At 35.3% G+C, this 16380-nt stretch overlaps 1 protein-coding gene across 2 annotated transcripts; it reads left to right on the top strand.

The window, feature by feature from the left end:
• Positions 1-3617: 3617 nt before the first annotated feature.
• On the top strand, positions 3618-15804 carry adamtsl7 (ADAMTS-like 7). 2 transcript variants are annotated; one of them, XM_039692933.2, is made up of 12 exons: positions 3618-3962; positions 6076-6259; positions 7857-8032; positions 8401-8512; positions 9010-9174; positions 9580-9709; positions 10316-10529; positions 11602-11775; positions 11849-12025; positions 13625-13804; positions 13893-14037; positions 15410-15804. In XM_039692933.2, exons 1-12 carry the CDS (start codon positions 3813-3815, stop codon positions 15547-15549), a joined length of 1947 nt encoding a protein of 648 aa, XP_039548867.2. In that variant the 5' UTR covers positions 3618-3812; the 3' UTR covers positions 15550-15804. The 2 variants fall into 2 exon arrangements, with proteins under 2 accessions (XP_039548867.2, XP_088988474.1); XM_089132348.1 differs by having other exon boundaries at positions 3622-3962; positions 9007-9174.
• The last annotated feature ends 576 nt before the right edge of the window (positions 15805-16380 follow it).

Consider the following 16380-nt stretch of genomic DNA (forward strand, 5'->3'; position numbering starts at 1 on the left):
ATTCTGTTAGATTTCACTGCTAATAACACAGGCTGTGATCTCTATTGACAATTCAGTATGTTTAGTTTGCGTTTCCATCCTCTCAACAGACTCTTTCCACCTTTAGTACTTTAGTATAATGATTTGGGGTTGTTTGATTTAGTACACTTGGGAGACATCCACTGTTATTATGTTATTTACTGTCCGTACTAATCCACAGCGGGCATGTAGAATGCAGAGCTCAGAGCTGTTATTAAGTATGCTTAGTACTGACATTCCTCTCCAAATCCCCGTACTTTTGGATGAGTCTCTGTCGAGTTTCCAACTATCAGTTTCTGTCTCTTAAAAACTGTCTACGAAGGCTGTCAGAGACTTGTCTGCGTTTAACGTCACTTTGAGATTTCCTCCTAGCAGTCACTGAATAGACTTCTATTTACCATCCTGTAGGATAAGCAAATGCGACTAGTGACCACGTCACACACTATCCGCACAAACACATGTTCAGATACATGTCATCTAAATCACTGCACTGCAACAGGTGTGTAGTCAACATTGTGCGGATTGGGAATGTGTCCGTTTTATGCTTGTAAATCAGAGTAAAGCCTCTCTATACCTCTCCTTCCTCCTCAACCAGTGCTTCATACTGTAGTTTCCAGACAAAAAAAATAGAGGGTTTCATATAGAGGGCTCTTATTGCAGAACACATCAAAAAATAACAACACCAGTGGTGATCACTCAGTCTAAATAGGTCTAATAAAAAAGAGAACGGAGTAAATTTCACTACCAGTAAGTGGAGTTTTTAACCCAGTAGAATTTATTTGAGGGGTTTAAAAAGTGCATACACTCTAAAAAAAAAAAAATGCTGTTTTTTTTCAACCCAAATTTCGGTCAAATATGGATAAACCCAAATGTTGGGTTAAACATGTAATTAAAAAATTTAAAGTTGAAAGTGAAAGTTGAAGTTGGGGTAAAATTTTAAATGACATTTTAACCCAACATGTGGGTTTGTCCATATTTGATCCAAATTTGGGTTAAAACAACCCAGCATTGTTTAGAGTGTACAAAGCTACTGTGCGCTTTAGATAAATTAGGCTTGGTCTTATCAGACTCCATCCATGTTTTTCAAGATTGGAGTATTTAAACAATATTTTCCACTATTCATTTTGTACAAACCTCAAATTTCTAATAAACTTACTATAAATCTGTGAATCGGTTTTGGTTACCATAACAGGTCTCTAAAAAGAATCGCATCCAAGAATCGCATCCAAAATAAAAGTTTGTGTTTACATAATATATGTGGGTGCACTGTGTATAATTATTTTGTATATTTATAAATACACACACATGCATGTATATTTAAGAAAAAAAAATATTTATATAATATAAATTATATATAAATCTATACAGAGTATATACATGAAAATATTTCTTAAATATATACAAGCATGTGTGTGTATTTGTATATATATATATATATATATATATATATATATATATATCAAATAATTATACACAGTGCACCCACATATATTATGTAAACACAAACTTTTATTTTGGATGCGATTAATCGCAATTAATCGTTTGATAGCTCTCATTTTAATACATTTTAAATGTAATAAATTTTAACATCATCATTATATATGTGTAATTACAAATATGTTTGAAGTTGAGGGCTCTTAATATTCAACAATATTATTGATTTGACTTCATTGACACTGTTAGATGAGAACTGAACTGAGCTGGACGATGACTTTACTATTTTCTGTAGAACTGATTTGTAAATGAAATGAACTAATTTAGAAATCTATGATCTTTACAACGGAGCTGACTCAACAACAATCTGTATTGTTTAAAGCACTCTATACATAAATGTGACTTGACTTGACAATATACAGAGTACACGCCTGAAAACAAGTAATACCGTATACTGTGTAACTAGACAAAAATACTGTATTTTGAAATTACTGTATGTTTATAATTTTGAGGTCGAGTGATAGCAAAGTCCCTTTCAAGGACATCGAAAGTCTTTTGTGATTTCGTGGAACGGCTCAGATTTGGCCCAGCTTCCATCATACTTAAAAATTATGTCATTATTTACCAGCGCAGTCTCATCCCAAGACATCATATAACTGACGTCTTGAGACGTCTTGTGACCATCCGCCTTTTTAGGGTACCCTTAAACGTCAGTTAGATGACGTTATCAGATCCTAACCCTACCCCAGACCTAAACCTACCCCGTCACCTAACCGACGTTAAAGGTAAATGTATGACGGCCCGGGATCGTCATGTAACCGACGTTTAAGGGTATACCCTAAAAAGGCGGATGTTGACGTATGGTCAAAAGACGTCCCAAGACGTCAGTTATATGACTTCTTGAGATGAGACTGTGTTATATTTACTCAACCTCATGTTGTTCCAAATCCACTAGACTTTTGTTCATCTTCAGAACACAAATTAAGATATTTTTAATGAAATCTTGAGAGCTTTCTGTCCCTCTTTTGAAAGTCTATTCACCCGAAACTTTTGACGGTTCTAAACAATCATAAAAAGATTGTGATTTTTTGACAGAATTTTCATTTTGGGGTGAACTTTAACCAGAGAAACATAGATTTCATCGGAGATGACTGTCCCTTCATTATCTTCTTGGTCTCAGTCCCATTTCAGTGTCCTAAATTTGATTTTGCGATTAGAGTTTTATGTGTACAATTTTTGCATGTGTGTTAACTACAAAAAAACATGGTGAAATCTGTGCATGAGGGCATTTTTGTGAAGATTAAAAAAAAAAAAAATCACAAACCCCCCAAATGGAATAAAATGGACCATGTGTGAAAACAGGTGAATAGAGTTTAAAGTTTCCAAGAATGTGTCTTTGTTTAGGGAGCTGAAGTAATTCTCTGGGATTGTATGCTAATAGAATCCGTTTTAATGTGTTTGCAATGAAGTAAAACTGTAATTCGCTTTGCATTATTGACCTGGAATAAAGAAACACAAAACCACTGCCACAAGAAACATTCTTTTGGCGCGTCAGCCTGAGCTCCAGTAGTTTATGTCCGTGAACATATTTGCTGTGAACAGAAATGACCGAATGTTTCAGTGCAAGAGTTCTGAATGTTCTCTGTGTTTCTCCTTTAGATCTGATGTCTTGATATTCTCCTTTCCTCTCCTGTTTGATGAGGTGAAGTTCATGTGACCTCCAGAAGGTGTGCAGGTCATAGAAAAACACACTTACCATCTGGACACAAGTGACATACACCCTCATTACTACAAAATTACACACCACAAGACACACTCAAGTATGCAAAGAGACGGCTGTGGACTGCATTAGAGAATGGGCCTGTTTTACATTTGTTTTCTGTTCTAGTGGCTTCTAGAGGGAGAGGGAGAGGGTTTTTCTGTTGCTCTAATTCTCTGATTTAGTTCTGGTTAGGTCAGAATAAGCCTCCCTGAGTGTTAGAAAGAAAGTTAGAGAGACTGTGTCTGTCCATCACAAAGTGATTGTAATTCTAAGCATTTTACAGCTTCTCTCACATGCAGAGAGATTTCTTGGAAGGAATCCTTGCTGCTTATGAAAGAACAAAAAATGGGGTGAGTGGAAAGAGGAGAGGAGGGAGATGTGTGCCAGTGTGTATGTGACTCGCTGTCTGGGGGTGAGACACACACACACACACACACACACACACACTTAAATACCAAAGAGAAAAACCCCCTTTCTCTAAAACTTTCTCTCACACAAACACACATCTCCATTCAGAGACAGCGCCACTGCAGTACTTCTCATTAAGACCAGGACATACACACACATTTACACACTTACTAACTGTCTTGTTCTGCTCATGGCTTGTGAGATGCAACTGCCGACCTGGAGCGGACACCAGTGGCGACTGATCCAGCATTTCCTCCAGATGACCCTATTGCTCGCCCTCCTGTGCCCACCCACAGAGCCTGTTCCCTGGGACAATGACTTCAGCAGTGGCCCTGGAGAGGTAAGAACCATAGAGAACGAACAAATGATTCCAGCCGGCAGAACTAGAATGCGTGCAAGTGTCTGTAACAGTGTTTATGCAGAACAATATCTAGGGTCTTGGAATACTTCAAACTTAATTAGGATAAATTACATAATCTGCACTTACAAATAAATCTATAGTATTAAGTTCATCAAGTTATCAATTTAATTGGTTGAAATTTATATAAATATGACTTGACTTTATAACATATAGAAATGTTGTGGTATAGTACACTAATGTGATGCCATTTTCAAGAAGGTTATTTCCAAACAGTACATTGTGCATTGCATTTTAAAATGATGCACATTTTTACAAAATTGCAATTGTTACAATGACAGTAACAAAAATACTGTTAACGAGTACTATGTACTTTGTAAAGACAAGAAATACACTATACTGTAAAACTGGCACAAACAAAATTAAGGTTTTTTTTTTGTCTCTTGCAATTCCTGTAGCAACCTGTTTACATTTCTGAAAGTTTAATAAAAAATATATAAAATAATAAATAAAATAACTTTAATATATAAAATTCTTGTTAATGTATATTAGTGTTTTTTATGTATTTTTCGAAAAAATATTTAATGTTATCTATGCAGTGCAAAGGATATTTTTTTAAATAGGCCTAAATGTATTTTTATTTATTTAAAAAATATATTATGCTGTATTTGATAAAAAAAAAAAATAATTAAGTATGAAATGTCTATATATATATATATATAATATAATCGTAACCTATTGAATACTGTGAGAATGTGAGATTACTCATAAACTCCTGAGTCCAGAATGGTAAACTCTGGAGCAAACATTGATGGCTCTTGTAAAGATCATCTTGGGGACAAAACATTGCAAAACTATCCAGGATGTGTGTGTGGGACTCTGGGGTCAGGTTTTGTCTACATTGTAGGGAAGAAATGTCCCCATAGGAATAGTAAAACCCCAAATCACCTCAACTGTGGGGATCAGTCAAAGGTCCCCACGAGGAAAAAGGCTTATAAACATACTAAATAACATATTAATAACATTGTAAAAAAAAAATGCCGAAAGGTTTATTTGAGGTTTGGGGGATAGAAAACATTGTGAACTCAGAGTAAAAACAAAAGAAGTCACTGGAAACTCCCCACTATGATAAAAAACAAAACTATGTGTGTTTTGGTGTTATGCAGAATTTTTCCAGTCTGTCAAGTATGATATTCTTAAAACCAAGCCTGTTTCTTATTGTAAGTCTGACAAACTGGGAGAAAAGGTGTGTTTTTTCATAGTCTTAATCAATCCCAGTTCTTATAGATTCTTATGAACTAACAATAAAAGCAGTTTGTTTAAGCAGATGGCATGCAGTGCGAGTAATTCTGAATCATGAAATGATGCGGTCCCTGTCTGACTGTAAAGTGTGTGTTTCTCATTATTGTGTTATGCTAAGAGGGACTTGTGTTATGATGGTTTGTTTTAGGAAACAGTTTACAGTGAATCATTGTGAATATTTTGAATCATCTCTTCATTGAGCATAGTATTTATCTTTGTTCATCTGCAAACATGGGTGAATATTGAATTCGATGTTTACATTCAGTATGCTAAAGCTGTAAAAAAAGTGTACAAGAAATTAAGTTGCATTTAACAAAGCTGAATAAATAAAATATGTATTGCTCATTATTTGGTAATTAACAAATGTTAAGTAATGAGACCTTACTGTTAAGTGTTTTTCATGTAAAATATGCACTCATGTGCTTTGAGTCTAATTTACATATAAATTATAAATGACTGAAAGCATTTTTTAGAGGCATAAATACAGCTCAATGTGAGTGCATTTTCAGTGAGAGACAACAATGCCCTTTTGAAGAGCTACATGTTTGCTTTTTTTGATTAACTCTTGCCAGATAAGACAGCCAACGTTGATGAATTTTCTGAAATCGAATCATCTTAGCTGTTCAATTTTGATTTTAATCTTTTTATTAATACGATCTCAAGCAAACACATCTGCCCAGATAGTCTCCCATTTGAAGTGGTGAAATCCCTGTTTTCATCTGTGTGAAGTCATTACTCAGGACTGAATCTGAAGGTTGACTCATGTGTGTTTATGTGTGTTGTTATCGTGCAGGGCTGTGAGGGTTTCCAGGTGGATGTATGTGGTGTGTGCGCAGGGGAAGGGAGCTCATGTGAGCTGTTCAGTGGGACGCTCTTTCTTTCTGTGCTCTCTGTTGGTTACCACAAGATCCTGGACATCCCCTCTGGAGCTCAACGAATCAAAATACAGGAAACACAGAAGACCAGGAACTACTTAGGTAATGGAACTGAATTCCTGCTGGCTCTTGTTTTTAATTTACTTGAGGCTCATTATCATGGCACCTTCCTCAAACAGGGTGCAATTTAGTGCAATTTTCGAGACATAAAACACGTTTTTGTGTGTGTTCTGAGAAATAAGTGTTAGATTAAAAAAAAAACATTCAATAATTTTATTTTACACTCACCTAAAGGATTATTAGAAACACCTGTTCAATTTCTCATTAATGCAATTATCTAATCAACCAATCCCATGGCAGTTGCTTCAATGCATTTAGGGGTGTGATCCTGGTCAAGACAATCTCCTGAACTCCAAACTGAATGTCAGAATGGGAAAGGAAAGTGATTTTTGAGTGTGGCATGGTTGTTGGTGCCAGACGGGCCAGTCTGAGTATTTCACAATCTGCTCAGTTACTGGGATTTTCACGCACAACCATTTCTAGGGTTTACAAAGAATGGCGTGAAAAGGGAAAAACATCCAGTATGTGGCAGTCCTGTGGGTGAAAAAGCCTTGTTGATGCTAGAGGTCAGGAGAATGGGTGACTAATTCAAGCTGATAGAAGAGCAACTTTGACTGAGATAACCACTCGATTTTTGAAATGACCGACCGTTTCGCTAGATAAGACCCTTATTCAGCGTCTGGTGTCGTTTAAAGCCCTTTGAAGATGCAATAAAACTGTAGATAAGAATAAATGACATGGACATCTTGGATGACATGGGGGTGAGTAAATTATCAGGAAAAGTTTTTTTTTTTTTTAAAGTGAACTACTCCTTTAATTTAGTTCAGTCTGTGGTGTAAAAATGTCAGTGTCTAAATCATTTTTGGTCCCAAATTTGTATAAATTTTACTTGTAGTCCACGTTATGAAGAATTTTTGGGTATAACATGTCACAGTTTACTTTATTTTGCTATCATCACTTATATAAATGAACTATAGTGTCCTGCATCCACTAGTAAAAAAAATATAGAAAATGATATTTAGTGTCTGAATAATTTTTGGTTTGACTGTATATTGCTTCTTTCACCGATAATTTTTAAGCATTTCAGTCCCTATAATTCAAAGTGCCATATAGGGTGGTAACTGGTTTTACTTCTAAATGCTCCAAGCTGGTAGACCACTGCGCACTCTCAGAAAAAAAGGTACAAAAGCTGTCACTGGGGCTGTACCTTTTCAAAAGGTACACTTTTGTACCTTAAGGGTGCATATTGGTACCTTAATGGTATATTAGCACCTAAAATTAACATATCAACACTTAAAATTAACATATCAACACTTAAAATGTACATATTAGCACCTAAAATGAACATATTAGTACCTGAAATGTACATATTAGCACCTAAAATTTACATATTAGCACAAAAAATGTACATATTAGTACCTAAAATGGACAAAAGTGTACCTTTTGAAAAGGTACAGCCCCAGTGACAGCTTTCGTACCTTTTTTTCTGAGAGTGTGTGGACCAGCAGAATAACAGCTTCCACATTCCAGGTGCCAGCTGGTGTGACCTGGTTTATCACTCTAAGGTCAATATGTGTTATGGAACCATGTGTCCTTCTTCCAGCTATAATTTTTTTTTTCCCCTCTCTCTTTCTTCAAGCTCTCAGGACAGCGAGTGGTGAATCAGTGATAAATGGTAACTGGGTAATCGACAGGCCGGGATATTTCTATGCTGTGGGTACTCAGCTCACATACAAACGGCCCAATGAGATACGCAGCAGAGCGGGAGAATCCATCACTGCTCCTGGCCCAACCAATCAGGAGCTGCATCTCTTTGTGAGAGACCACTCCTACTGTATGATATCACAAAACTGCCTTGATTAAAGATACATATAGAAAGCGGATTAGTGTGGAAGATAATCTACACTCTAAGAAAAGTCTTTTAAAATAAGGAACAGTCTTGTGTTTTGTATTACACATTGCATCATGCTGTGTTTAAGGGATTAAGAAAATTAAATTGATAATGTTCTGCATACAATGACTACTACTTTTTCCGTTTTGGCTTATTTTCCTAACAGTGTGATGTATTGTTTTAGAAAGTTAGGAAGTTAGTTTTTATGATAACAAAGGCTTCATAGGCTATACGCTCATATGAATAGTGTGTGAGACTGTTAATTTTTTGTTTTAAACTCCATATTTTTCAGGTGATTTATCAACAGCCCAATCCAACAGTGTATTATGAATACATTCTACCCAAAGACCCCATCACTGACACTTACTCAGATGCCTATTCTTATTCTAGTGTACTTCCTCTGGGTAAGTATTTTAATATATAATATACATTTTATACTAATGCACATATAGAGTACACTATAAAATATTTTTCAAAATAATTTTTTTTTGTTCAACATGGACACATTTAATTGATCAGATTTTTACACTGTTACAAAAAAAAAATAAATAAATGCTTTATGTTTATGTTTTCAACATTGATGATAATAGGAAATGTTTCTTGAGCACCAAATCAGGATATTAGAATGATTTCTGATGGATCATTCTGAAAATTAAATACTGTATTTTTGATGAGCAAAACAGACTTTCAAAAATAGAAAATCTTTAAAAACTTTTGAACAATCGTGTACTCCGAAGAGTTTTGATTCACAAGTATAAAATCAAGATGTTAATAATCATAAACAAAATTATCATACGTTTTTAGATTAATATTACTGTTTCTGTGCTGTTTTGGAAATACATATAATTGGGATAACGTAAAATAACGCAACCATCTTTTCCCCTCTCTCATCCTGCAGTAGAGAGTCATGGAATGTTTCCTGATCCTGAGAATAGTGACGGTACAAGCTCAATGGGCAGCCCTCATCCTAACCAAGTTCCTTCGGACCCTATAACCCCTGAACCAGTTCCTCAATACAGCTGGGTTGCCACGAAAACAACACCCTGCAGTGCCACCTGTGGAACAGGTAGTTTTGTTATTACTCCATACATGTGCATTTGTGGTCCTTCTTTTAATTTGCTCTGGGTAAACTAAATTGTCTCTTAAAAGATTCCTAGAACATGTGTAAGACAGAACTAGAAAATTATTATTTTTGGCCCTGAGATAATATAAACACACTGTTGTGTTGTCTAATGAATAGTGTTCTGAATATGAATGTATGTAACACACACACACAGCATTCATGCATTTCAGGCCATTGCAGAGCTTTTATAATGTCCTAACTGTTTAAAATCTAAATCAAATCCAGAGTAACCATACTTTTGTGCCTGCGACCAAAATAGGTATTCTAGCAGCAGCAGACATTGAACTTTTAAGACAATGTCTGTCCTGTCTGTCTCTGTTTAATCTGTTTGTCTGGTGTGTTTATCAGGCAGTCGTCAAGTTGTGTTCAGCTGTGTGGAAAGGGCCACTCAAACCACTGTACCGGGGGATCTCTGTAGCTACACCAGTCCGCCTGGCCCCCAGGTAGAAGAGTGTCGATCGCAGCCTTGTCCAGCCTTGTGAGTGAACATTGTTTACAGCAGACAAAGGAGACTGAAAGTGTCTAGGAAAAAAAAAAACCCCAGCACTAAAGTTAGTTCAAGATTAGTTAGTCAGTCAGTCACTAAATATATTGCATTCATCTATTTTAAATATACTTAAATTACATACACACTACCACAAGTCTTGGTATCGTCAGAACCACTTGCCAAATATACTTAGAATACTTATTACTTAATTCATACTTTTCTTAATGAAGTACAATTATATGACAAATGTACTTAAACTGTTCTGTCTACTTGTCAGTCTAAGCCAAGCATAGGTATGTATAATTTTTGTATGTATCTTACATATGAATGTTTATACACTTAAAATTAGCTTATTTTTAATTTTTAACAAAGTACACAAATAGCACACTTGAATAAACTTCTTTTTTTTTATAAGGGTAGATTTGAACACAACAAATAACAAGCAGTCCGACATGCCTGCTCATCTTGGAACATCAAAAACTGTCCATATGGGCATTTGGACTTGATATTCAAATGGTCCAAATGAGAAGCACATGTGAATGAAACCAAGCAGTTGTCCTTTAATCAGTGTGTGTGTGTGTGTGTGTGTGTGTGTAGTTGGGATGTAGGGGAGTGGTCTGAGTGCAGTAAGACCTGTGGTCCAGGTTTCCAGTATCGTCAGGTGATTTGCCGGCAGACGCAGGGACACCATGGCAATAGCACAGTCATCGTGGCGACCAGCCTCTGCGACGACACAGAGATGCCAGAGACGACCACTGTGTGCCAGCTCAAGATCTGCAGTGAGTGGCAGATCCGCTCAGAGTGGACAGAGGTTTGTGAATGTATCTGTGTGTAGGGGAGAGTGGGGTGAGATGTGAAGAAGAAATGAGACGGACGTTTAACTAATACTCATAATTGTGTTTTAATGAGATAATCTATCATCTGGAATTAAAAGAATGCAGTATTGAAATATTGACTTGAATAAATGTGATCTCAGTTTGTCCCTTAAAGTCTAAAATATTAAAATATATGTTGTGAGAAATGTTGCTTTGGCAGCTAACTGAAATAAAGTTTAAAAGTTGACATACTGAAATTAAAATAGTAAAAAAAATTATAAATTATACAAAATAACTGTTCATTATTTATCTTGACCTTCCATGAAAATAATAATAATCTCAATCAAAGACTGATAAAGGGTGGTTTCTGAATGTACAGTTTCTTTTGAAGTATTAGTATACTTGAGCCACATTTAAAAATATATTTATTTAATTGCATTAGGAAAATATGGCTTAAGTAAAATACTTCTGGGCTCAGTATATGGTCAGGTTTCCTAAACACAGATGGTGGCTCATCTTACCTCGCTCTCCTCTCACACTACTGTTTAAAAGTTTGGGGACAATAAGAAGTCTTTTTTCTTCATTTTTTCTTAAAAAAAAAAAAAAATCGAATGACTTTTATTTAGCAAGTATCCTCTAAATTGATCAAAAGTGGCAGTAAAATATTTTTGACTGCTAAAAAAATCTATTTCAAATAAATGCTGTTCTTTTTAACAAAAATATTAACACAAAAAAACACAAAAAAATCAGCACATTAGAATGATTAATGAAAGATCCTGTGACACTGAAGACTGGAGTAATGATGCTGAAAATTCAGATTTGACATTAAGAAGTGGCATTTAATTTAATTAATAATGTTACTGTCTTTACTGTATTTTTGATCAAATAAATGCAGCCTTGGTGAACATACGAGACTTTCAAAAACAACCTTTTGGGCTCCAAACATTAAACAGTAGTGTAAATGTGAAAAAGAGGAGTTATTATTTGCATTATATTTGCTTATATTAGTCTTTGGAGGTCAATAGCCATCAATACAAAGTGCTCAGAGAAAACCTCTATCTCTCTCAGTGCTCTGTGCCGTGTGGAGTAGGGCAGCGCAGAAGAGAAGTCGTGTGTGTGGATAACCTGGGTGACATCGTTTCCGATGAGGAATGCAACATGGCGCTTCGCCCCCTGGACCTGCAGAACTGTGACAAAGGAGTGTGTGCCAGCAGCTGGTTCTATTCTCTCTGGAGTGATAGGGTGAGAAATCGTGCGCTTTTCTTCAGTATTTCCCAGTAGCACTTCTAAAACAGCTGTTTATGTCTCTCTGCAGTGCTCCGCAGACTGTGGGGAAGGAAGTCGCAGCCGGTCAGTGGTGTGTATGATGAGTCAGACCAACTCGCTTCCACTGGACAACTGCGACGATGAGGATAAAGCCGAGGAGCTCATGCCGTGTGACCTGGGACCCTGCTCACAGCGACTGGAATGGTACACGGGACCCTGGGGACAGGTGCATGGACACACACATGCAGAAAGTTTAGTTGAAGCTCTGAAATTACTAAAGCTGCAACTGAAATAAAATTAAAGGTATACAGAAACAAAAAGTAATAAAAATGATAAAAAGGACACAAAAAAGTAATAAAATTGAAACAAAAATTAAAGTTAATTTAACCTGTTCACTGTCAGTGTCCCGTGGTCATTATCAGTGTTTTTTTTTTTCCTGTCAAATATTTTAGTAATATCATTATTAATCATTATCATTATTATGATTTTAGTAATATCATGATTCACAGTAGATCTCATTCAAGAGCTAAAATGGGCATGGAAATTGTACTTTAAATCCTTTTAGGTGGCTCCTCCCCCTAGTGAGCGGTGTCATGTTTCACATTTTGCTAAATGTACTGCATTATTTTATAGTGAAATCTTTTTCTAATCTTGACAAATCAAATCACAAATGGTTGGAAAGGTCTGATACTAAAAGTTCTTTCAAAAAGTAAATATTGTTACAGAAATTTTTTAATTTGTCAAAGCAGAATGCATAATTAAAATTTCAATGGAGTGTGAGTCATTGGGTGGCTATTTTTAGCATAGCGCCTTTTCAAAAGCTCACAGGAACCTCCATTTTTGTTTGTGATAATAAACTTTCAATTTGGAACACAACTAAATATTTGGCTTTGATTTTCTAGCGGGTTTAGAGTTCAAAATAGTTTGCAAATTATATGGATGCTTCTTCCTTTTAGGCATGGAATGACTTGCAAAACATACTTAAATTGAAGTCTTTGCCACCTTTGAATACTTTCAAATGTATTTTAAATCTGTTTTTTTTTTTTGTTTTTTGTGTGTGTGAAATGTCTGGCCAGTTTTCCCTGGAGGAAGAGATTGTAATATCTCAATGGGATCTTCCTGGTTAAATATATTGTATAACATAAAAAAAAAAAAAAATTAGTGTAAAACATTTACTTTACAGTAAACTTTCATTTTGTAAAAAGAGATTAGGTCTGGAATCCAAAGCATTCAAGAAATACTGGGATTTAGGTTTATTTAAAGGGATAGTTCACCCAAAAAAGAAAATGCTGTCACAATTCACTCATCCTCAAGTTGTTTCAAACCAATATGAATTTCCTTCTTCTGCTGAACACAAAATAAGATATTTTGAAGAATGGTGATAACCAATCAGTTGTTTGGCACCATTGACTTCCATAGTATGGAGAAGTCAATAATACCTTACAACTGTTTAATTACAAACATTCTTCTAAATATCTTCTTTCATGTTCCACATAACAGACACATTCATACAGGTTTGGAACAACTTGAGGGTAAGTAAATGATAACAGAATATTTTGTGTGAACTATCCCTTTAAGCCCTTTCACATTTATGCTCAAAAATTGAGGTGACAGTAATTCTAATGAACACTATAATAATATATTTTAATACTAAAATAAGTCTGCTTTTAAACTATTCATTGAAAGAGCTGACTCATAAGAGTCGTTTGTATTTTGCTCGAATTGAGCTGCACTACTAAATCAGTGTTTTTGATTCACTAAAAAGGCCCAGATCAAATACTGAACAATACTGGTTTGCTTATTTGTGTGTATGTGTGTGTCTTAGTGCTCGTCTGAATGTGGCAATGGTACCCAGAGTCGAGGTGTGGTCTGTGTTCTCCAAAACAATGACCAATTAGAAGTCACCTCAGATGAGCGCTGCTCTCATCTGCCCCGTCCTCCGAGCGGACAGACCTGCTATTTGAAGAGTTGCGGTGCGCAGTGGTACATGACGGAGTGGAGCTCGGTTAGTTCCTCACACACACACACAGTGCAAGTTCAACCAAGCAGTTTCAATCAACTTGTTTAACGAGAATGTTTTTAACTTACCTCAGTGTTCTCGTTCCTGCGACGGAGGCTTTCGAGTGAGGGAGGTACGTTGTTTGCAAGATGAACTGACCACAAGCCATGACTGTGATCCTGCCCTTGAACCTGCAAATCACGAAAATTGTAACACACACATCTGCACGCCACAGATTGGTAAGATTTTCTTCAGCTGTCACTTTCTTCATTTAAAATTATTTGTATTTGTACTTCATCTAATATTGTTAAACGGTTGCTCACCCTAAATGAAAACTCTTGTTATCACCCAAATGCCATTCCAAACCAAGGCTGGGTATTGATGCAGATTTCCCAATCTATTCCGAATCATTTATTTCTTTCATTTTATTACATATTCTGCTAAAATACATTTATCTCTGCTAATGCTATGATTATTATGGCCAGTGTTTCAGACTTGTTTTAAACTTGTCTGTTTGACAATGTTGTTATTGTTACCTAAACCTAAAACTACTAAAATAATTTTCGGTAATTGAAAGCTGGTAAATATAGCTGTATTAAAATAATATAAAATGTTGAAAAGATGAAAACTTTTATGAAAATTTGAAATGTTGCCTTGGCAACTAACTGAAATAAATGCATACATTTAAGTTGATGTAGTAAAATGACCAAATCTAAAACTAAAATAAAATGGAACATTTATATAGAAATAAAACTAATAAAAATGACAAAAGCACATAATAGAATTACTAAAAGTGTTCTTAAAATTGCTGCAAGCTCTCATCCAGATATACCTCTATCCAATCAACAACTAATGAATACCTTAGATTTTTCCCTCTGATAATCATTCATATACCGTAGCTGTTCATCACAATACAGAAAAGATCAGTTGCTGCATCCGTTACATTGTGACTTTAACAATGAACATCGGTATTGTCAAAAATAAAGATCACTATTTTTACCCAGCCCTTTCCAAACCAATATTTTCCTTCTTCCATGGAACATTAAAGGAGATCTTAAAGCTACACTGTGTGATTTTTACCCCCATCTAGTGGTGAAAAGGTATATGACCATCAAGTGAATATTAGTTTCTGTTCCTCTCAATTCCAATTTCGTTTTAACTCCTATGGTGGCCAATGTAGTCCAAGATTAACATGGCTTCCAGTTCGACCTCGTCCTTGATTGTTAACTCAAACGTAAACGCGAAAGGCGAAGCTTGAATTAACGGGTATGTCCCTCTATGTATTTTCAATGGCATATTATACACTCACGAGAATACTTTATTGCTTGAACGAAGTAAATATACATTAATGAGCACTTATATTTTTGAAAGAACTAAGTGTTTTTAGGTAAGAATAAACTAAAAGAGTTACACAGTGTAGCTTTAAGCTAAATCTTAATTTGCTCTTTTCCAATATGATGTATTAAAGTACATTAAGACTGTAGCAATCAGAAGAAAAAAATAAATTGTAAATTATGTTGTTCTTGGGAGGAAAAAAAACATAGGTTAGGAATGATCATGATGACAGAAATTTTTGTGTGAACTGTACCTTTAAGATGTTTCTCTTTGTAGACGAGTCCTGCAGGGATTTGTACTATAACTGTGTGGTGGTGGTCCAGGCTCGTTTGTGTGTGTACTCATACTACCGCACCACATGCTGTGCATCATGCTCTCGGGTCATTCAGAGAGACACGCTGCATAGAATCAGGTGATCCAGTCGGCTTCTTGGGATGTGACATCACCACTCGTTTTTCCTTGAATTATAATGTCCTTGTCTCATCATGACATCATCACCCACCTGTTTTCAGCTGGATCTGACATCACTGTTCATCACCTCTCTGTATTTTACTTCAAAAGACTTTACGTATACATTACCTGCCTTTCTTTTTTAAAACACAAAATGAGAATGCTCTATGAGCAATTGAATATTTATTGCAAATAAAAACAACTGAGCCTCTTTTACTTCATTTATTATGTTCAGTAATGTCTAAAAATTAACAATGACTTTTTTTTTAAATGAATCTTTTTTGACTATTAATAATTTATGACTATTAACCTCTAAAGGACATCTTTATTATCTAAAACTTTGCTTCTCAGCCATTGTAGAGGGGTCCTTGTATTTTTGATAATTTAAAGAGAGGTCCACATCCAATATTAGTCAAGGTTTCTTGCTTCAAAATGAGTTTAGTTTTCAAAATAATTTTCACTTTCTTTTTGATTCTGAATTTTTAAGTTCAAATGAAATGGAAGTAGCAACAGATCTTCCGAATTTTGAATTGCATGTCTGTGTGAAGAGAAAAAATTGGCGGTTAATGACTCGATTTTGAATGATTCTTATTACCAGAAAGAAGTCTATTGGTTATATATACCAGAAGATTAAACATTAATACGTTGAAAACTTTTTTTTTTTTTGTAAACGAAACATGCACGGATGAGTTATAGTTTTATAATGTGTGTAGAAAATAAACTGGGTGAAATTTAATTACATTTAAGACTTCTGTGTGTGAACACTTGGTGTGTGGAATGAAACGGTGCTTATGTTG

This window comes from Pimephales promelas, chromosome 6 (assembly GCF_988280905.1).
Source record: "Pimephales promelas chromosome 6, fPimPro1.hap1.1, whole genome shotgun sequence".
Classification (NCBI taxonomy): domain Eukaryota; kingdom Metazoa; phylum Chordata; class Actinopteri; order Cypriniformes; family Leuciscidae; genus Pimephales; species Pimephales promelas.